Source organism: Megalops cyprinoides, chromosome 18 (genome assembly GCF_013368585.1).
Source record: "Megalops cyprinoides isolate fMegCyp1 chromosome 18, fMegCyp1.pri, whole genome shotgun sequence".
NCBI classification, from domain to species: Eukaryota; Metazoa; Chordata; class Actinopteri; order Elopiformes; family Megalopidae; genus Megalops; species Megalops cyprinoides.
Window position 1 is genome coordinate 23,906,147 of NC_050600.1, and position 22,661 is coordinate 23,928,807.

A 22,661-nucleotide genomic window follows, 5' to 3' on the forward strand; every position below is an offset into this window, starting at 1 on the left:
TCCATCCATGTCCTGGTTCGTTTTCATTTTGCGGGTTCTGTATTTGCTGTGTAGCTTCCCAGTACATCTAAGACTTGTTTCCACTAGCCACCCATATCCAAATTTCACTTGTTTTCTTTCAATTTTACGATGAATAAGTTTTTCGAGTTGCGTGTACAATGATTTATAACTGTTTATGAATTCATTATGACTTTCAGCTTCTCTCCTTGCTTTGGCTTCAAACCTGGTGATAACATACTTCATTTTTTTGGCGTGGTGGTCATTGAGATCATTTATTTGCTTTTCATAGGCTAGTTTAATCATACTGTCTTCTTCAACTCTCTGCTTCTTATCTGTGTCTTTGTTTCTGTAAAAGTCCTTCTGTTGTTTTTGAAGCTTGTCCTCCAGCTCTTTAATGGCGTTATCCTGTTCTTCTCTCCGCTTCCTTTGCTCCTCCAGTGCTTTTAACCATGTGTTGTGGAGTTGGAGCTGTTCTTGCTCCAGTTTTCTTATTATTAATTCTGCAGCTATTTCCATTCTTCCTTCCTTCACATCTTCCTCTCTTCTTCTCATATTTTCTTCATCTGCTTCTCTCCTTAATCGTTCCTTTTCTTTTTCAAACTCCTCAGTTTCTTTCTTCATTTTCTCCTCCCATTCCTTCTCCTTCCTATGTTCTTCTTCATTTCTTTTCTCATCTTCATCCGTCCTCCTTTTTAGCTCTTCCTCCTTCTCTCTTTCCCACTGCAGAACCTTTTTGCTGAACTCCTCCTCCAGCTCCTTTTTTCTGCTTTCCTCTGCCTTTTTAATATCTTCCTTCAAATTTCTTTTTGCTTGTTCAAATCTCTCCCTCCTTTCTCTGTCCTCCTTCTCCCTCCTATCCATTTCCTCCATTTCCTTCTGTTGTCTAATTGCCTTTTCTCTTTCAAACTGTTCCTGCTCTCTCTTCATTTTTTCCTCCCACTCTTTTCTCTCCCTCTCCTCCCTCTCTGACCATTTCCTGCTTTCCTCATCTCTCCTTTCCTGTTCCTGTTTCATTGCTTTTTCCCACATTTCTCGCTGTTTCTTCCTCTCTTCTTCAATTTCATTCAGTTTTCTCTCCCAGTCTCTTCTTTGTCTTTCTTCTTGATCTCTTCTTCTTCTGTCCTCCTCTTCTCTTTTTTTACTTTCTTCAGCCAGCCTCCTTCTTGTTTCCTCCATGTCTTTTCTTAACTTTTCTTCTTCTGCTTTCAGATTTTCTTCTCTCCTCTGCTTTTCTTCCTCAAACAGTTGTCGTTCTGTATCCATTATTTTCTTCATCTCTGCCAGTTCCAACTCATAACTTGCCCTAAGGTCATCCTTCTCTTTCTGTAGCTCCTGCTCTCTTTCCTTCAGTATCCTCTCCTGTTCTTGTTGGATAGCAGCCTCTGCCATCTCAAACATATCAGTAGTGTAGTAGCTTCCTCCATTCTCCTGCACCATCTTGTTTATTTTATCCATGAGCTCAACGACCTGTTTGCGATCTTTATCCTTGTTGTTGAACACATGACATCGACCACCACAGTCATCAATCAACTTTTTAACACTCTTTCCTTCCTGACAGTAATCTTCAATGGTACGATCTCCCAGGTCATCTCCCCTGGTAAACAAAACTATTGTGTACCTGTCCGCGTGTTCACCAAAATTCTTTTTAATTAAGTGTATTGTTTTCCCCTCTTCTTCAGTGAAGCGTCCCACCTGCAGCACCAGGAGGAACACATGGGGTCCTGGGGCTGCCATGGACATGCACTTTGCAATTTCACTCAGAACCTCTTTTTCTGAAAATTGTGTGTCAAATAGTCCTGGAGTGTCAACCACAGCTATTTCCTTCCCAGCAACTTCTCCTTTTCCTTTCTTACAACAAGCTGTTACTGATTGAAGACTGGGTTTAGACAAAAACTCTTCTCTCCCCAGGATGGTGTTCCCTGTCGCACTCTTCCCAGCTCCAGTCTTTCCCAGCAGTACAATCCTCACACAGCTTGTTTTATCCTGAGCAACTTCTCCTGCAAAACAATATTCACATAAATAAATGATTTAAATACATAAAATACAACTGAAACTGCTGTAAAAACAATGTAATGCATAATATGTTCTTCATCAGCCATAACTATGAAATGGATCCCAAAATAATATATAACTGTAAAAACTGACATGTTTTTTTTTTATTTTAATACAAGTGTAATTTGCTTTACATTGGCATACATATGCACTCAGTTTATTAATTTAGTTTTTCATCTATTCATTCAGCTGAATATTTCCTGCATTATTCAGGTTTGGCCTGTGGTTTAAAGGTACATCATTAGAGCCCCACCTGGGAAAAAACCTGCAACCATCTAACTACCAAATTCCTTCAAACCAATACACCACACTGCTGCTAGTATTTCTCCCTGCATTGATACACGTTTGCCCATCACTGCTAAATAAGAAATCACAGGCATATGTTCATTATATGCGCACATCAAATGAGAATAAGACTGGTATTCAATCAAACCTGCAAAACCATGTTAAGGAAAAATTAGCTTTGACATGGTTTGGCATATGAAAATATGAGAGTCACGCAAGATGACTGAGAGTTGGCAGATTTGATCTAGAAACTTTGCTCAAGAGCCAGACTGTATCTATGCTGCTGTAGCCAGCAGACTTTGTTCCAGGGACAGTCTGTATCTATGGCCGCTGTAGCACGCCTATTGTAACATCAGAATTGTCAGTGTTGTGTCTATGTATGTCAATAGGAATTTTTGAGGTAAAATCATGAACATCTCAGAAAATATTTTAGATATTGACACAAAAAGCACAAGCAATACTAGTTGAAGGTATTGTCAGTATAGCTTAAAAGCTATAGGAGGAGATACATACAGAAAATCAGATGGAAGAAGAAGAGAAAGAAGAAATTATATGAAGAGGAACTGTAAACTGGCTTTTTCAATCCAATTTAATAAGGTTAGACTAATCAAGGTAATATAATTTAACAGCCTATAAAACATACCTGGATTAATTATTTAGGACTGCCTGTACCTTTGTTTGCTGATGATATTGTGCAGCTCTCACTTCCTAGACATTACATTATGCAAAATCACTACAATTAACTGCATGATCTAGCATCCTTTACTGTAATTCTCAATAGCTCAGAGAAGTCAGTTCAGTTAGATATGGTACCAGGGTATTCTGGGGAGGCTTGCTTTTGCAGTTGAAATGCAGTTTCCCTTATTATGATACAGTGGTTTTGCTTGTATTCTGTCCTAAGCATCTCCTTGTTTACCTTTTGACAGATATTGCATCTTTTTCTCAAGATGCTTAATTCTTCTGTCCTTCTGCTCCAACAGTTCCTTGTGCTTTGCCTCCATGTCTTGTATTCGTGTCTCCAGTTGGGCTTGGACGAACATCTCAGGAAGGTAACAGTGGTTGGCTTTGCCAGTTACCATTCTCTCGATCCCTGCTATCAGCTCTACGACCTGTTGATTGCTGTCCTTCTTGATGCTTAAGGAATAATACTTGTGCCCACATCTCTGGACCAGATCTTCTATGGCTGCACACCTCTTCACAAAGTCATCTAAATCTTCTTTCTTCAGTGTTCCCACATGTGTGAACAGCACCACAGTGTAGGTATAAACTTTGTCACCGAACACCTGTCTGAATTTTTGTAACTCTCCTACGTCTTCATTGGTGATTGGACCCACCGGTATCACAAAAAGGAAAGCATGGACTCCAGGGGAACAGCGCAAGACACGTTGTTTGATCTTACGCATCACCTCCTCTGGAGCAATATCTGTGGAGGAAAGAGCTGGAATTTCATCTATGGTGACCTGGTGTTCAACCGCTGGTCCTGACCGTCGTTTGTCTGAGGTGGACGTCTTTTCCAAGATGATCTTAGCCAAGGAAGTCTTCTGAGCTCCTTTTCTTCCACATAGCAGTAAGTTCAATGTGGGTTGGCTGACAGACTTATCTTCAGATACTGAAATACAGGGGAATAACATTAACACCTGAAAAAGGCACTAAAAGGACTGGCATAATAGGAACTTTGGCCTTTGTACATCATTACTATAGTGCTCACTTTTTCTCTCCTATCTTGTATAAAATAATCATGGGCCATTTGCAAGTCTACTCCACCAAGAAAAACTTCAAACTGTTTGTATCCTATCAATTCCAAAGTTATGCTCATAAAAAATGTAATTATGGAAGACACTGAAATGAAAAACTGGGCAGCAAATGCAAGCAATTAGCATAAGACAGCCAGATCAGAATACACTTTGGAAACATACTAAGGTACATACTGCAGACAAATATTCACCTGTTCCATGATTTTTTTTTATTTTTTGGATTAATGTTGCATTTCATTACGTCAAAGTCAATATCTTGAACAGTTGCATAAGATCACTTTTTCCACTTTTTCTTTCAACAATATTGATTTTATTTATAGTTCAACATTTTGGCACAAATTCTATATTCCAATTATTAAAAAAGAAACTTTTTATGCTTTGACTATCAGTATTACCATTTAGCAGAATCAGTGGCTGAACAAAATGTCTTTTAAACTTATTTTCATATAAATGTTGCAATGTCAAGATAGTGGCAAACAGAATATTTGAACTTGAATTTGAAAAACACCAGGTGTGTGTTCCATGCAAAGATTCAAAAATAGTTATGAAAACAGCATACCTACATCTAGCTACTGCATTCAAAAAACCTTAAATGTTTACCTTTTGACAGATTTTGTATCTTTTCCTCCAGCTCCTTAATTTTCCTGTCCTTCTGCTCCAACAGTGCCTTGTGTTTTGACTCCATGCCATTTCCTGTCTCCATTTGTGCTTCCATGAACATCTCAGGAAGGTAACAGCAGTTGTCTTTGCCAGTTACCATGCTCTCTATCCCGGTCATCAGTTCTGTGACCTCTTGCTCATTGTTGTCCTTCTTAATGCTCAAAGAATAAAATCTGTGCCCACATCTCTGGACAAGATCTTGTATGGCTGCACACCTCTTCACAAAGTCATCTAAATCTTCTTTTTTCAGTGCTCCCTCGTGTGTGAACAGGACCACAGTGTAGTCATAAACTTTCTCACCGAACAGCTCTCTGAACTTTTGTAACTCTCCTATGTCTTCACTGGTGGTTGGACCCACTGGTATCACAAAGAGAAAAACATGGATCCCAGGAGAACAGTGCAAGATGCATTGTTTAGTCTGACGAATCACCTCCTCTGTGGAAATGGCTGTGGAGGAAAGAGCTGGAATTTCATCTATGATGATGTGGTGTGCAACCGCTGTTCCTGACCGTCGTTTGTCTGAAGCCAAACTCTGTTCTAGGATGGTGATACCTGAGATCGTCTTGCCAACTCCTTTTCTCCCACACAGCAGTAAGTTCAATGTGGATTGACTGACAGACTTTCCCTCAGACACTGAAATGCAGAAGAATAACATTCATCAGACACCTTAAAGGGACATAAAAGGACTGTTATACTAGGACCTGTTATAATTGGCCTTTGCACATTCTTTTTATACAATTCATATTCTGTGCCACCCACTAGCATGCTACAGAATAACAGCAAACTACATCCATGTCAACACTACTAAGCCAAGCAACACGTCTAGTTTATTTGTTTCCAATTCCAAACTTCTGAAACTATGCTTTAAGCCAAAACTTTAATGCCAGAAAATACTGAAATGAAAAACCGAACAGCAAATGGAGTGGAGTGAAAGCCTGCATCAAGGAAAAATGAAATTGTGTACCGCTCCTCCGCACTTTAGGCACCATTGAAGGGCTCATCATGAAATTCATGGATTCAATCATATTGACTATCCTAGTCTTCCAAGGCAAAGATAAATGGTTTTATCCATATTGAATCAGCTCAGCACCATATGTTTATAATGTAAGAATTATGCTGATTAGGGCTCAGTATATTCCCAGGCTGTGAGTAGGAGCATTTACAACTTGGAAGTGACAGCTTCTGTCCTTTGAATCTTTTTGCATCACTCCAACTCCACACTATATTTTGATTGTTTTCATGAAATGTATTTGGCCTGATTTTAATGGGACAATTAATAGTGCACTACGGTAAGCTAAGCACCGATTGGAGGATGGCATGGTTTTACAGACATCATATGAGAAGCCTAGGAGCTGTGAGACAAGCAATCCCTGCCGGCATACCCACCCCATACCACTCCCAGTGCAAAGAAGCTAATTTGTTCCACCACTGGCTCCCGGTTATTGTCAGTTGGTGACACGGCTGGAACTGAACCCAGACTGTACAGCTTAGTTTGAACTCAAGATGAGTGCTGAGTGATGAGTGCATTAACATGCAAGACATTCCATAAATCCATCTCCTTCCTCTTCTTGTTTCTTTTGACGCCCTGTCTGGTATTTTTCTTCACCAAACAGATTGTTGTCTCTTTGTGTCTTTTGTGCAACATTTTGCTCACCATATACATCCTGCAGTAAGATGTCTTTCACCAACATATCCATTTTTCCATAAATTTAGTGACTTGAGAGTCACTCTCGTTTGTGTTGTTAAACAGATGATAGCTGCCATTACTACTATCCTCGATCAACTGAGTATAATTTTTTTTAATAATTTTGACCATATTGATCTGCATGTGTAATAAGCTCCGTTGTGTGTTTCAGGGCCTTGTTACCAACGTGTTCTTGGATCCTCCTCATCACTCTTTGAATGTCATTTTGTGAGAACCCCTCTGGCCCAGTGGAAACACATAGGGCCCTGGAGCAGACAGACTGACACACCTCTCTATCTTCTAGAAACTGTTCATAAGAAATATTATTATAAAACAGAAACTATAACAGAACTGTTATCCTTTAATCCTTTAATATTCTAGCTTGAGTGAAACTCATTTTTAATCTTTCAAATCTGTGTGCTGTACATTTAGAGAAAAAAGTAGTTTAATCTTGTTGTATTTGATGTGCTCATGTGCACAATAAATAATTAACATTCGGTAGAAAGGACAGTGCAGGAGAGGTAAGAAGCCTAAAAAAGGTTTATACAAGTACCTACCCTTTAAATTATAAATTACATGTCATTTTTCATGACAAACTTCAATAAAAAAGAACAGTATAACTAAAGCAAGTAAAATGATCAGACAAAACAAAGAAATAAATATAATTAAAAACACAAAACCATGTTATACTGTGTTTAACCATGTTAAATAGCGTTAATAATGTAATAGTGTTAAAAAGCAGGATTGGTCGACTAGTAGAAGGAATGAATACTAGAATGAATACTTCTGATAATTCCCACCAATTTTATGTCTTAACATAATCAATGTTATTATATCCAATATCCTTCCAGTAGAGTTTTATTCATCTACTAAGGCACCTTGGAATCTAGATGATGAGACCTGAGAAATTTCAACACCATTAACAAATAATTTAGTGTCAGTCTTGGGGTGCCCTTTATTCTTATGTCTAAAGATGATAAAGTTAGATTTTTTTAATCTGGCTTCCCTGATTGTGTCAAAATTTGCATGTGAATACGATTTAAAAGCTCAGCATCATCAGCAAAAAATAGGAACTACAATATCAGAGATACAGGCTAGATCATTTATATAAATAAGAAATAAGTGATCCCAGAATGGACCCTTGAGGGACTCCCCATAGTATCTTGGCCCTATTGGAAACGCAGGCATCAATGGACACACATTATTCTCTATTGTAAATACAGTTATCAAGCCATTTCATGACAATGTCCTGAAAACCACTGTGGTGTAATACAGAGATCCACATTTGGATAAATTAACTTCTCCAGAACTTCCAAGAGGCTATGTGAAATAGAAATTACCCAGGTATTTGGATCATCTCTGCTTTATACAATAGTATATCTTCATGTAACTTGATATAGTGGTATGGATTCGTTACTCCTCTTCTGTAATTTTGAGACTAATATCTTTACTATCATTTTATTGACTCTGAATGACTTCATTTTGGACATTAATATCAAAATTTACAATACTGACAATGGAGTGTATGTTTACATTGTGCACTCCATACTTACAGTGTGGGGGCTCCTCCATGCTGCCTCTCCTTATTTTCCCTCTGTCACAAAATGATTAATAGCTTTCAGATAATAATGTTAGTATTCAACTGCTCCCTTCTCATCAGCAATATTAGATTTTAGAATTTCTCATATCTAACAAAATTTCCAACACACTAAACATGAAAAGATGACAAAAGAGAGTTCACATTGGATGGAAAAAGATAATTAGCATAACATGTAACTGCTCTTTCATTCAATGTAGTATATTATAGTTATTTGTTTTGTTGATGAAATATTAGTTCTTTGGCCTGTCACAAGTGGTAATGTTGGAGTGCTGGATGGCAGACAACTGGCAAGAAGCTAATGACATAACTGATCCTTAGATCAACAGTAAAACTGTCAGGAACATTTTAGTCCTTTACAGCTGCATTGTTGTAAACTCAGTGGTTACTTGAGCTGACCAAGTTTGCTGGCTATAAAGCTATCTAGCCATTGTCGGTACTACACTACCACTTAAACTGTTAGACTCACAGTCTAATGCAGCCCTCTTTTGCTTAGCTGACTTGCTAAACATATTTTATATGCATATTCTGAGGCATATAGCGAGGTTCTGTCAGTGTAATTAATTAATGAAGCTAGTTAGCCAACATTAATCTGCTCAGATTTAGGTATGTGAACGCTAGCTCATGAAAAACAAAATCTCTGCACAAGCAGTCTAGTTAAATCAGACCTTGGTGCTTAAAAATGTAGATCTATTTATATTTACATAGCTAAATAGATGCATTAAACCTCTTTATTATCTCTCTACCTTGCTAGCAAGCTAGTCACAAGAATTTTTCCCACGTACTTAAATTGGATCAAACTGCGACATCCTTGTTTAGAAGTGCCATTGAAATTGTTGTGTTAATGAGTCAAAACTGTAACAGTAAATATTTGGCAAAAACCAATGACTTTCAGAAAAAAGTAATAACTGTCTATTCATATGCCCTTCATCATGGAGGAGTTGATGTAAACTGTCTGACTTATATTTTCCCCAAGTCATTGAAATAAATCATAAACAATATAAAAAATTCAAAAACAATAATTTAAAAAGATTTTTTTTTTTCATTTCATATATGCTCAAGATCACATAACAGGTCTTTAAACAGTCTTTAAACAGTGATGTGGCTGGAAAAATATTGGGATTTTGTTACAAATAAGATGCCCTGTATGTCTTAAATCAACTACAGACTGCTAAATGCTTCTAGAATAATAAATATTCTGGTTACATTTTAATCTGTTTAAATTTATGAGTTTTGGACCTCCAAGGCACAGTACCAGAGTGTGTCAAGTTATACTACTTTATTGTTCTGTCTTACCGCTGTAAGAATAAAAAGAGCACCTAGACGAGTCCTGACCGGAAAGCAGTCAATCTCTCATTGTAACTGTGCATTTCCAGCAATAACCTACATTTCTGCTCTATTGGTCAGAAAAAAGAAAAAAAAAACTTGAGACAATATCAACAGCATCTCCCGATAATCGTTGTTATTTTTACGGAGTTGGTGCACGGATTTTGGTGCATTATGATATGATTTCTAGCTACGATAAAACATTGTACAAAAACAAGGGAAGTTTGAACGCAACTGGAGCTGTTTTGAGATATTTAGGATTAAAGACCAAACGTCTTCCAAATGTTAATATCAAGCTAACTTAACTGCAGTGACGCTCTCACTTTGCATCTCTACAAAACAAAACAGTAAAGGAAATAATATGCAGCGCAATAAACACGTTCGCTGTCGTCAGTATAAAATATAGCGTTTTCTCAGGCACTGTACAAACTTACCTACTTTCTGTTGGACGTTGTTCTGTTCCTCGGATCCTTCCAGCGTTCTCAAGAGGTTTTCGCCGGCTCATATGAACAGTCGGGATGTCTTCACGGTGTCTTTAACCCTGTATGTGAGTTCGTCGTGCACAAATGACGCAAACGAAGGCAGAATTTTCAAGAAGTCAAAACAACTCACCGATTAAATTTTAGTTTTATATTACCACATGACTTGTTTATCCAATCCAGTTGTAGTTTTGGGGCATGTGATGAAACTGTTTGGTATCTAGGTGAAGTTACAGAAACTTGGATCCGATTTTAGGCACGTTGCTCAAGGGCAGTGTGATAAGCTTATTTGAAGTTTATAATTCATATTGAATCTGTTAGAATAAATATATTTCCTTTCTTTAAAAATGTTTTCTTTCATCTCTTTAATTTGATTTTAAAGTGTATGAGGTTATAAAAATTTAACCTCAAGATGGCATTGTCATAGTCAATGGAGACATAGTTTGATTGCATATTACTATGCGCGTTAGTAGGTTTTATAGTGGGAGAAGTGATGTTGTTTCCTTACCTGAGGCTAGCAAAGAGAGTGGTGAAAGCAGCTCAGATGAAGAGAGAACTGAAAATGTAGTTATAACGCATAACAGCAAAGAGAGTGAAAATAAAGGGACACATAAACACACATACTATGCTTTATTTCATCAGCAATCTTTCAAGAAGTTGGCACAGAATGTATTCATGCATATGCATATTTCTGTATTTTATTTGCTTTCAATTACCCATTTGTTGTGATAGTCAAAACACAGACTGAAAAGAATTTTTTGAAGCCTAACACCCCTTGCCTGAATTGTACTACCCACAAGGATTATGTGTTTAAGGACCCAGACAGCTTTCTGTGAGCTTTCCCAGACATTCTGGGAGTTTCTCTGTGTGGACATGCAGGAGGATGTTAGGTCACAGTACAGGGAAGCCAGTTTGGGGGAATCCACAGGACAGGTCCTTGAGATAGTACTGAGAAAGATTTCACAGTTCTTAATCCACTGAACCCCAGTCCTCAATCCACTGAAATCCACTGATGCAGTGCAGATCTGGGCTGAGACATGTATTTCATTTAACCATTCCTCTAGGTCACTAGAAAAAATAATGACATCAAGGATACCTTCTGCCAAGGACATGGGGGCAATGGTTAAAAAAACTGTGGATGATATTACCATCAAACAGACATTCCCTCAATGGAAAATGCAGACTGATAAATTGAAGATTTCATTATTTTATCTGGCTCTCACAGATAAACAGGTAACAGCAGAGCTTCCTAGTCTCAGTTGTGACTTGAACCTGTAACAGCCTTTTTCTGTGTATTGGAGGTTAAATTCCAGCAGGATTGTTTGAGCTTGCTGAACTGCATAAATAACAGAGAGTGCCTTGTCAATGTAATCCATGCCAGAAGAGGATTTACAAAATAACAGTTACAGAGAGGGAAATAAATGTGACCCTCATGATTTTTGGATTAAAATGTATTATTTCTGAACAGTCAGAATTTGCTCAGTGCAATGCTATTAGGAGGGAAGTATAACTTTATAAATTTAAGATCCAACATTTTATTTTTTCTGTTCCTAAAATATAAAATGTTTTCTGTTCATATTTAGTCAGGGGTATGAACAGCTACCAACGGAGGGCATGCACATGCACGCGCACACACACACACAAAGTAGGACAGCTTCCACTTCAATGGTGTCATTATAAGCACACCTAAGTCTCGCTTTCTTTCTCACTTGTCTAAAGTTACAGCAACAGGCCTAAACCTGAAATAATGAAAAAGTGATAATGACCTAAATTTATAAGCAGAATGAAGGTTGGTCAATGAAACGTCAACGAAATTACAATAAAGGTCAAGTCAAGTCAGAGGTCAAGTCTCCCTCAACTTCTCAGACTTTTGATGGCGAGGTTCTGATGCTTCAAGAGTACACAGTAGTTGTTTTGTAAATACTGTGGATTTGTAAACAAAGTTATGCCCAACAGAATTTCTGACTCCACGTGCAGTTGGGTAATCCCCGACTGCGACTAACAGACTAAGTAACGCTTTACTAAAACCGCATTTAAATAAATCCACTTTTAACAAAAAAAAAAACAAAAAAAAAAAAAACAAAAAACAAAAACAACAATACCCATAATGCATTGTGGGAAGGGATTTGCTTCCTAATTACGCCGTTCTTTCCTTTAAATTTAATGTATGTCCCGCAGTGGTAAAACACAATGTCATTTGGTCTTCCCTTATAATCTGCACAAGTCCAACACAAAAAAGTTTGAAAGGCACTTTGCTGGGACCGCTGTCCACTGTATTCAGAAGCATTTTTATATCAGCTACATTTCCCAGAGCGAATCTTAAGGTTGGAGGTTGAATGAATTTAAGTAAGATTATAAAAATTAATATCAACAAAAAATTTAGAGTTATGTAAATAAGTTGCGGGAATTTGTGTCAGTATTTTGGAAGAAATAAAAAATAAGGACGTTTTTATTTACACTGTTTTAACCTTTAACCTCAAGATGGCTGCGCCCTTCGACTGTCATGTTGCCCTACTTCATTTTTTTCTGAAAGAGGTGGACTACCTACCTAATAAAATCTCTTACAAAACATTTAAAGTTTAATGACACTCGTTTACAGTCGTACGTTTAATGACGTTACTTCACTTTATTGTGAAAAACGTTTAATTTCGACGTTTTTTTTTCGTATAATGTTAGATGCCTTGAAGCACGAACAGTCAGAACCAAAGCAGGTGGCTAGCTAGACTAGCTTCCTAAAAAATTTACAGATTGTCCTGCATCACAGATGTACAAGCAGAATGCAGCTGTCTGTAATATATGCTCAGGGGTCTATGTTAACTCTTGCAAGACGTCTTCTGGATTTCAGAATATTAAAGATAATAAGAAAGCAGCGGTACACCTCGACGTGCACTGTGATCAGACACCGGTGGATGAGAAATGTGCCGGCAATATACACTTACATCTCCCGGCAGTGCAGTTCTCAGAGCGATAAGGTAGCTAGCAACCTATCTACTGATTTCATTACATATTTGGGTTGCATTGGTAGGTCGACGTATTGAGCAACGTAAATACAGCTGCTAGTTAACTCAGTAGTCTTTGCGTGTTGTAAGTTACAACGGGTTGAGTTGCTTGTGTTGTACTCAAGGATTACAACACAAGCACGATACACGAAATTGCTAGGATACTGTTGCATTAATTCGTTGGACATAAAAGTAATGGAGATATTGTTTAGGTGGCGAGCTGATCATAGGTGAATAGCCATAGGTAGTTAGCGTTGAACTTTGTGACTTTAGAAGGTTCACCATGCTCCGTTAGGTAGCTAGCACTGTAGTACGTATAGGCTATAGCTAGCTAGCTGTCTTGTTACTCACATATTTCAGCGAGGGACTCAGGTTGCCCCAGGGTACCTAAGTCATTGTAGGGGTAATTAGTAAAAATGTAGAGAATCGTATGTGGTGAGGAAATTGCAGTGGAGTTAAAGCCTTAGGCTACGAAATTTATTAATCCAAAATAATTTAGAAAGCATCTGCTGTAACCCCCCAACCACCCCCCCCCCCCCCCCCCCCCCCTTGGATTTTTTCGAAAGGGTCTGTCAAATACAGAATTTACATTATGCATTTCTGATTTTCAGGAGCAGTTTGACATGTCCAAGTTCCCTGTGGAGAACATCCGAAATTTTAGTATCATCGCCCACATTGACCATGGCAAAAGCACCCTGGCAGACAGACTACTGGAAATTACTGGTATTACTGTGTTCCTTTGTCATCCCTTTGCCTGGAGGCCAAATAGCTTCCACACAGGGCTCCATGTAGTTCATAAAGACTCCCAGCACCACACTCAATCTAAATACAGTACTCCATTATTGAATGTTAAGTAGTTAGTTTAAATGAGCATTATGGGTTGATGTGTTCTTAACTAGTGTCATGAGCCTGGCAGTTGCTCACACTTAGAAAGAATTTTGCATATGACAAGGAAAAGACATCACTTGCTTTAACTTAATTCTCAGAGTGAAGTACAAAATACAATGCAGTGAGACTGAATATGAATTAAAAGTCACCACATTCTCCAATTCTTAAGTCAGTGATTAAAAAGAACTTAATGCAGGCCTGCCCAAAAGCCTTTCTGTGTTTACCATTCTGTGTTTTGACTTGGGTTATGGTCGACCCCTCACGTCGTTGCAGGAGCGATCGCCAAGACGGAGCGGAACAAGCAGGTCCTGGACAAACTGCAGGTGGAGAGAGAGAGGGGGATCACCGTGAAGGCCCAGACTGCGTCCCTCCTCTATGCCCACCAAGGGCACACTTATCTGCTCAACCTCATCGACACACCTGTAAGCTGCAGTAAGGAAATGTGGCAGTGTGGAGCACCACTGTAGCGAACCGTGTTTGTAATCCAGGTTCTTTTGTCGTTGATGCTTTATGCTTTATCAGGATTGCATTTCACTCATTTTGAGGGATTTACTGGCTGCCTTGCTTTTTATCACTATATGGACCAGCGATAGTGGTTGTGTGGTTGAGTTCTTGGAGGACTGATATGTAATCTGAATGTTGGAGGTTCGAGTCATGAGTGGGGCACAGCTGTGATACCTTCAAGAGGTTTACCTCACCAAACGTATGTCAGTAAATACCCAGCTGCATTAATGGGTGACAGGTGAAATATAAAACATGGAAGTTGTCCCTGGATATTGGTACCTGCTGAGTGAACTCATAATAATAAAAAAAATTGCATGGTCTGTATATCAAAGTTTACACTATGTCTGTTTGTATTGCTGATACATTTGTACTGGGAAAAAAAGTGGTTATTACATACCCCAGGTCCTGACATGACTTCATATAAACAGGCCTGTTCAACTTCAGAACCAGTAGGGGTTACCTCGCACTCTTCTGAGACATGGGTGATATATATAATAATATATATATGGGAAATATTTCATTTCTGGCTAACAGTTTGCTGTGTTTCTATGCGCAGGGGCATGTTGACTTCAGCTATGAGGTGTCCCGGTCTATCTCAGCGTGCCAAGGAGTTCTCCTTGTAGTTGATGCTAATCAGGTTAGTTCTACAACAGTAATGGATAACTGTCTAAAAGTGAGGGAATGACAAAATCCACTGCTTTATGTTGTCAGGTGTTAGTTTCATGTGTAGGTATTTATTTCACATATGTACTGTGTGTGACAGTACTTCGTCATTGTGTTTTTAATGGATAGTTTTACATTTGAAATTTTGGCCTGATATATTTGAAAATTAGTATTCTTTGACTACATGTGACTCATTAGACTGATTTATAGCAACACAGATCACCTTTATTACTCCTAGTTTTACAGTTTCATATGTATTTTTGATTATTTTATGGTGAAATATTCCCATGTCCAGGGTTAAGAAACACTCCCTTAAAGCAAGGAACTTCAAATGCTTCATTAAATATCCACAGTTCTGTAAATATGTGATATGTAAAAATGAAAGTTATGCCAGTTGCCCAGGGTGCTAACCTTTGCAAAGCAGTGTAATGTAATTTCTTGGTATGTTATATTATAACAGCGTTGTGGAATTTCTTGTTATGTTATTTTGTAACAGTGCGCTGTAAGTTCTTGTTACATATGACTGAATTGTGTGACCTCTTGGTTTGCAGGGGATCCAAGCACAGACTGTTGCCAACTTCTACCTGGCTTTTGAAGCTCAACTGACCATAATACCGGTGATTAACAAGGTAAAATTGATGCAAAGAGCAGTGTCCCTAGGTGTACAGTATTGTTCTTCTGTTGTTGCATTACAGTCCACGTTCTTGCATAATGTACTGTGTCTAGCACTTGAAGGTTTGCTGAAGTAGGATTGGTTGAAACTCCCATTGGAAGAACTTTATAGTACCATAGGTTTCCTTTCTTTTCTTTCTCTACTGCAGATCGATCTGAAAAATGCTGACCCAGAGCGGGTTGAGAAGCAGATAGAAAAGGTGTTCGATATCCCAAAAGAAGACTGCATAAGGGTGACTGCAAGCATTCCTTGATCCAAATGTGTATACCCACTCACTCGTCCATGTGATTCAAGTTTTGAGCTGTGTTCTCTCTCATCAGATTTCTGCCAAACTGGGCACCAATGTCAGTAAAGTCCTTGAGGAAGTGGTGAAGCGAATCCCCCCGTGAGTTTGTTTGAGTTTTATTTCACATCCTCCTTCAACAATTCTTCAGTGAATTTATTGGAAAGGTTAAGAATTAAAAACAAAAAGAGGATAAGTTTTGTATGTCGGGGGGGGTACACAGTGTGGTGCACTGCAAAAAAATGGTGCAGCATATTTTAAATGTATCCAGTTGTTTTCTGGCATATTTGCTAATATGAAAGACAATGTCCTTGAGTGTAAGCCAGTGTTCTATTTTTCCAATATATATGCAGTCTCCGCAGAATATGCAGCAGGTCTGACGGAACAATAGTATTAAAGCAGCTGTCTGCTCACTCACTGATTTTGAACCCTTCTGTCCTCCCAGGCCAGTGGCCAACAAAGATGACCCATTCAAAGCCCTGGTGTTTGACTCTACCTTCGACCACTACCGTGGAGTGGTGGCCAACATCGCCCTGTTCGGGGGCCAGGTCCGTAAGGGTGACCGGATCATGTCGGCTCACCTGGGAAAGACCTACGAGGTCAATGAGCTGGGCATCCTGAGACCGGAGGAGCACCCCACAGACAGGCTGTGAGCCCCGCCTGAAACCACTCCCGCTGACTATGAGCCCCATCCAGAAACACACACCGACAGACTCTGAGCCCCACCCAAAACCACACCCACAGAGTGGTGCTTTCCCCACAGATAACCGTAAACTGTCAGTGCTGCTCCTTCTTCAGCTTTTCCTGAAGCCAGCACACATTTAACACATCCTCCATGTGTGCAGCTGGATATTTACTGAAGCATTTCAAGTGAAGGGCTTTAGTCAAGGGTGAAACAGTGGAATTAGAAATGGGATCTGACCCATCTGTTCGCTCATTCATCTGGCCACATTGCACCACGTTGCTGGCCAGTTTGGTGGCTCTCGCCATTGACGGAGCTCTAGACTGAGCTCCTGCCAGTGGTCCTGACCGCAGTGCGGGTTTTCCTGCTGCGGGTTGACCATTGTGTCCTCCCCCAGGTACGCAGGACAGGTGGGCTACGCAATCGCGGGGATGAAGGAGGTGAAGGAGGCGCAGATTGGGGACACGCTCTTCCACCACAGACATCCCGTAGAGCCGCTGCCAGGATTCAAACCTGCGAAAGCCATGGTGTTCGCCGGTATGGACTGAGATCTTGCGTTTGAGCAGACGGGCTTAAAATAAGAAACTGTTTGGACATTTGAATAGAAGGCAGAAATGACTTTTTACATGGGTGTATATGTATGTAGAGACTGAATGTCAGATTCCCTCATCACAAATGTATAACAAAAATAAGTCTCAGACTTGAGATATTTGTAACTCACTGTTGTGCTTTGAATGACTATATGCTCAGTCTGCATATATGCATTGAAGGCGTTGTGCATTTAAAGCGCAGAATTCAGCAACTTTGTGGTCCCTCTCTTGGCAGGGATGTACCCGGTGGACCAGTCAGACTACAGCACCCTCCGCAGTGCTGTTGAGAAACTGACCCTAAATGATTCAAGTGTGACAATGCAGAGGGACAGTAGCCCAGCCCTGGGGGCTGGCTGGAGGTGGGGTTTTACAGATGTCAATCACCTTGAACTTGAATAAATGATGAATCAACATTAAAGGACTTCATGGATAACACATTGAATGAAAGAAGAAAATGTAGAATTTGGCATTTTTGTAAAGCAGCATTTTTTGCTTCATCACTCTTTCCTTCTCTTACTTTCTCTCTCCTCTCTCTCACTCTTTGCAGGTTGGGCTTTTTGGGCCTGCTCCACATGGAGGTGTTCAACCAGCGTTTAGAGCAGGAGCACAACGCCTCAGTCATCATGACCGCACCAACAGTGCCCTACAAGGCTATCCTTTCATCTGCCAAGCTCATTAAGGTACAACACTGTGTGTCACTCACAGATACACACACACACAAACCTACTCCCTCCTGCATTTACACAGCTACACTCTGCCACACAAACTTGGAAGAGTACAAAAAGAGAAATTGAGTATAGTTGAATGTTAAATGTTAAAATGTAAGCACATATAAGGGCACTGGTACCCCAGTTTGGAGGGCCATGGGAACCATGGTCTTAGGTTGGAGACCAGCGTAGTACGATGTACTGCAATGGGTTTCCTTTTGATTCGTTGTCTCTGTTGTTCAGGAATATGGAGAGGAGGAGATCACCATTGTTAACCCTGCCCAGTTTCCTGACAAGTCCCAGGTGACCGACTACCTGGAGCCCATGGTTATGGGCACCATCATCACCCCCGACGAGCATATTGGCAAGATCGTTACCCTGTGCCTGGTAAGCCCACTCTGACTTCGGTAAACTCAGTGAAACTCTTTTGGTGGATGTGCATCTAATATGCAACAAATCAACCCTGCAAACAGTGGTATCCCTCAATTACCCACTGAGTCATTCAGTGACGTACCGACTGACTGAGCAGTTCCCCCAGTGAAACAACAGCTCTTTAGTTTTACCATTAGATGGTGAAAAGATATGATTAACAGGATCCACTGAAGTGGTGAGTTACTGAAAAGTGTTTGTTCTGGTGGTGTTAGTCACTTGATGTGTGCTTGGTGCTTAAACCCAAATATTTCTACAGGGGCTTGTTTTTCAAACATATATTTTAATCTGCAGTCATACGAATGCGCTAAATGTTTAAGGTAGAAGTCAAGCATTAGACATTGTTAGTATCTGTCGTAGGTCTTGGTGAGTTGAGTAGAGTAATTTAAACTGTGCTGCAGCACAAAATCCACAATACTTAATACTGTTTTTTTTTTTTTTTGCATCATGCGTGGTCCATTTTGCAGAACCGCAGGGCAGTCCAGAAGAACATGGTCTACATCGATGACAACAGGGTGATGATGAAATACCTCTTCCCCTTGAATGAAATTGTGGTGGACTTCTATGACCGCCTCAAATCACTGTCCTCTGGATATTCCAGGCAAGGGGAGACTTCCACCTTTTAACATTGAGATAAAGCCCAGAACTTCCTTCTGTAGCCATTCATGTTATGCTTCATTTGTAAGTGTGTTTAGAAGTACTAGTATTTATTTTAGGTCAACTGCATTTGCACTTGGCTTGAATTTGTCTTAAACTTGAGCTTAATTACTGCTGCTTTTTACTGATATACCTGAAGGAATCTGTCATTTTCTATACTTATACAGTCATTTGTGACTAAGCATGTTATTTTCCAAAGCTTGGGGTTCTGTGTTAGAACCATACTTCCCGGAGTGTTAGCTCGGACCTGCAGGGGGCAGGAAACAGGGGATCCTGACTCCCCCTAACAGAACGAAATCTCAAATAGAAACATTTCACATCTGATCCCCTGCAAGTCCCAGGGACTGGGTACTTTTTCCCGAACCAGACATAACTGTCTCCAGTTCCAAATCAAAATGAGGCCAGAATTTCCAGAAATAAACTGTAATCGATTGAAGACCAAGACAGGGGATCCCAAAAGAACAGCAGTGTTCCACTTTGGGACCATTAAACTTTCAGGAAGACTTTGTGCAGTTTTGATTAGCATTGAGATGGCGGATTTTGTGGCCTGTCAATACATCACAAGTTACTCTCACATTAACGTTTGATGAAGGTTAACAGAGCAGCATTTTATAGGAAAAGCATGGTTCTAATCCTAAGACTAAGTAATATGGTATGTGGTACCATTGGAGAAGGACATTTGCTTGATAATTCCAAAAGGTCTAGTATGTTTTGCATATTGACCTTTATGTATATTTTCAGTGATCCAGTGTGATTAAAATGTTTGATTCTTTTGCATTGTGTTTAAACAGAGCTACATGTGCTGCGTGTCAGGTATTATTTAAGATACTAGTATATGCAGAGGTGGACACCCCGGGTTCAGAAAATACAAGTCCTTCCATGTATTTGTTCTAGCCATTCACTAAACAAGGTGAGTTCACTAATTACCTGCTCTGCCTGGCTGAAGAGTTGTGCTAATTAAATTCAGCTGGTGTAGTGCAAGGGTGAACAAATACGTGGCATGACTTTCTGAAGGCGGGGTGTCCACCTCTGATTATATGCGCTTAAATGTGGTTTGAAACCTTAACTATTACAGTTACAATGATGCATTGTAGTTGAACTGAGGCATCTGCTGGAAAAATGATGATGCTTATGGTGGTGACAGCTATGGTAATGATAATGGTTTTGGTGATGATGATGATGGTGATGATGATGATGATGACGACTTCCTCCCCAAAGCTTTGACTATGAAGATGCAGGCTATATGCCTGCCGACCTGGTAAAGATGGACATCTTGTTGAATGGCAGGCCAGTGGAAGAGCTCACCACTATTGTTCACAAGTAAGTCAGTCCTTTTCTTATGTGGTTCCCACACTCCTTTTACTGTGTACCATCTGTCCACATCTACCAACGCTCTGTGTACCCGGAGTAACCCCAGGGGTTAAATTATAAACACTTGTGCACTCTGATTGGTAGATGTTGCATCCAAAGTGCCATAGACACACAGTAAGCTTTAATAAGTCGATATATTTTTGTGAAAAAAAAAACTGTAATCGATGTGTACACCTGTAAATAGAGAAATATATATTAAAATTAGATATGAATAATATGAATATTTGGTAATGTTAAAAAATGATGTATTATGAATTTTTGGTTTTCATTTTGATGTCTTTTTCAAGAAAGGGGTGTCCTGAAAGGTAGCTGGAAGGTAGCAGTGTGGAAAAATGGTTAGGGAACGGATCTGTAGCAAGAAGGTTTTAGGATCAAATCCTAGTTGGGACACATCCTGAGGCACTTAAACTGCCTTAGGAAGCATCCAGCTGTATTACTGGATCTGTGTCCTCACTGAACTTTGACCAGATTGTGGCCCAGGATGCGATGAGTCCCTGAAATCCAGACCCTGAATTGACAGAGTTCTCTGTTCTGAACGCCTGTCGGCCGCGTTTGGTTGTTCCGCAGGGACAAAGCGTACGTTTCGGGCAAAGCGGTGTGTGAGCGGCTGAAGGACTCCATACCGAGGCAGCTGTTCGAGATCGCCGTTCAGGCGGCCATCGGCAGCAAAATCATCGCAAGAGAGACGTAAGACATGATCATACGCTCAATGCATTAGGGAGGTCAGGACGACAAAAAAAAAAAAAAACTGCGAATGTCAGAGATCACCTTGGAAGGGCGAGATCACTATCATTAAGTTTAACAAAGACTGAGCATAAAAGAGACATAAACCGTGATTATAAGCTCTGTGCACGCATTAGGAAAGTCTGCACTAAAAAGAAAAAAAAAACTTTATTATCAGTAGGCTTAACAATCACTTGAGTGTAAGAGCCGTCTGCGTACTTAATACAAACATTATACCAGTACAAGGATTATGATCGCATTTTCCTGGGGTCAGGAACTTGGCCTAGTAAACACATTCCAGTTTTTCACTCAGCACAGTAAGACCTCCAGGACAAAGGTCTGCAGACTGCAGATTAGGCAGTGTCATGTTATGATTTTCAGAGAGATGGTCTAGGTTGCATATAAACATGCTGCGCTAGGTAGGATAGTGAGCAGATCAGCCCTTATTTGAATTCAAAATTCTCTGAAATCAAAGGGCTTCTAGAAAAACTAAACGCTTGAGTTTTGCTGAATACCTGTCTGTTTACTTGTATCCTTCAAACCTGCAAACCTCAGATAATTGAAGTACATTGTCTTGTTTTTACTTTCACAGGATAAAAGCTTACAGGAAAAATGTACTGGCAAAATGTGTAAGTATTAATTCCTTTCTTCCTGTTACACTTGGGCACATCCTTGTAACATGGTGCCTACAGCTCTTTTCTGGAATATTATCCTTTCACGTGTATATCAATTTGAGATTTGAAATTAATTCCATGTCTTCCAGGAAAATAAAAAACAATCTTAAAGAATTACAAAATGTGCCCCAGGGGAAGTGCCTAGTTGGATATACCAAGCTCTTTCTCAAGTCAATGGCCCTGATTTGGGCGGATCTAGGGATATTTTGTACATCCAACATTCTTCCTGTATTTTACTCTCAAATAGAACAACCCTGGGCACCTTTAAAGGGAAAGTCTAGACATTTTAAGCCAGGTTTGAGACAAAAGAATAGGATATAAAAAAGCCTTTAATGCGATTTGTAATTTAGTAAGATGTCTAATATTGTTAACATACGCTTCCACTGTGTACTTGTTCTGGCTATTCTCGCCAAACAAAACTGGTGGAACTAACAGCATGACTTGACATTGACCTTCGGTTTTGATTGGCTGAAAGAGATGGCAAAGGTCCATCCACTTGAAGTACCAATGACTGAGGGTAGATATCTCAAGAAAGGAACCTTTATTAGACGTTGAAAATTAAAACTGAATATTTTTATATCCTAAACTCTTAACTCAGACTGTCAAAATGAATGGAATTCTCCTTTAGATATGTGTACAGAATGGCAGGTATTGGCATTTGATGTTTTTTTTTTTTTTTTGCTTCGCCAGTATGGAGGGGATATAACACGCAAAATGAAGCTACTGAAAAAACAAGCAGAGGGCAAGAAGAAGATGAGGCGAATCGGAAATGTGGAAGTTCCCAAGGACGCCTTCATCAACGTTTTAAAACGGAACGAGAAATGAGGACCATCAGCCTCGAGTTACATTTACATTTCTTAAGAAATGTAGCACTTGCTTAAATCCATCCTCAAAGGACAAAGCAACCTCCTACTAGACCGCATCAAAGCCTTGGTTTAAGAATCAAAATTATTTTTGAATGTATCATTGTAAATAAAAATA

General features: G+C 39.6%; 2 protein-coding genes across 2 annotated transcripts; one reads left to right on the plus strand and one right to left on the minus strand.

Moving 5' to 3' along the window:
• Positions 1-1,071: 1,071 nt before the first annotated feature.
• Positions 1,072-5,776, minus strand: LOC118793020 (GTPase IMAP family member 8-like; the record flags this gene model as incomplete). The annotated part of the gene is made up of 4 exons (XM_036550966.1): positions 5,716-5,776; positions 4,692-5,384; positions 3,254-3,946; positions 1,072-1,997 (listed from the first exon to the last, which is right to left on the minus strand). Coding segments are annotated over exons 1-4 (2,373 nt in total), but the record flags the coding sequence as incomplete, so codon positions are not given.
• A 6,604-nt stretch (positions 5,777-12,380) lies between these two features.
• On the plus strand, positions 12,381-22,661 carry guf1 (GUF1 homolog, GTPase). The gene is made up of 17 exons (XM_036551462.1): positions 12,381-12,809; positions 13,448-13,559; positions 13,998-14,146; positions 14,785-14,865; positions 15,443-15,520; positions 15,713-15,796; positions 15,885-15,949; positions 16,293-16,496; positions 16,927-17,066; positions 17,355-17,478; positions 17,667-17,799; positions 18,070-18,213; positions 18,723-18,856; positions 20,131-20,232; positions 20,851-20,970; positions 21,599-21,635; positions 22,371-22,661. The coding sequence occupies exons 1-17, from the start codon at positions 12,615-12,617 to the stop codon at positions 22,503-22,505; spliced, it is 2,037 nt and encodes a 678-aa protein (XP_036407355.1). The 5' UTR covers positions 12,381-12,614; the 3' UTR covers positions 22,506-22,661.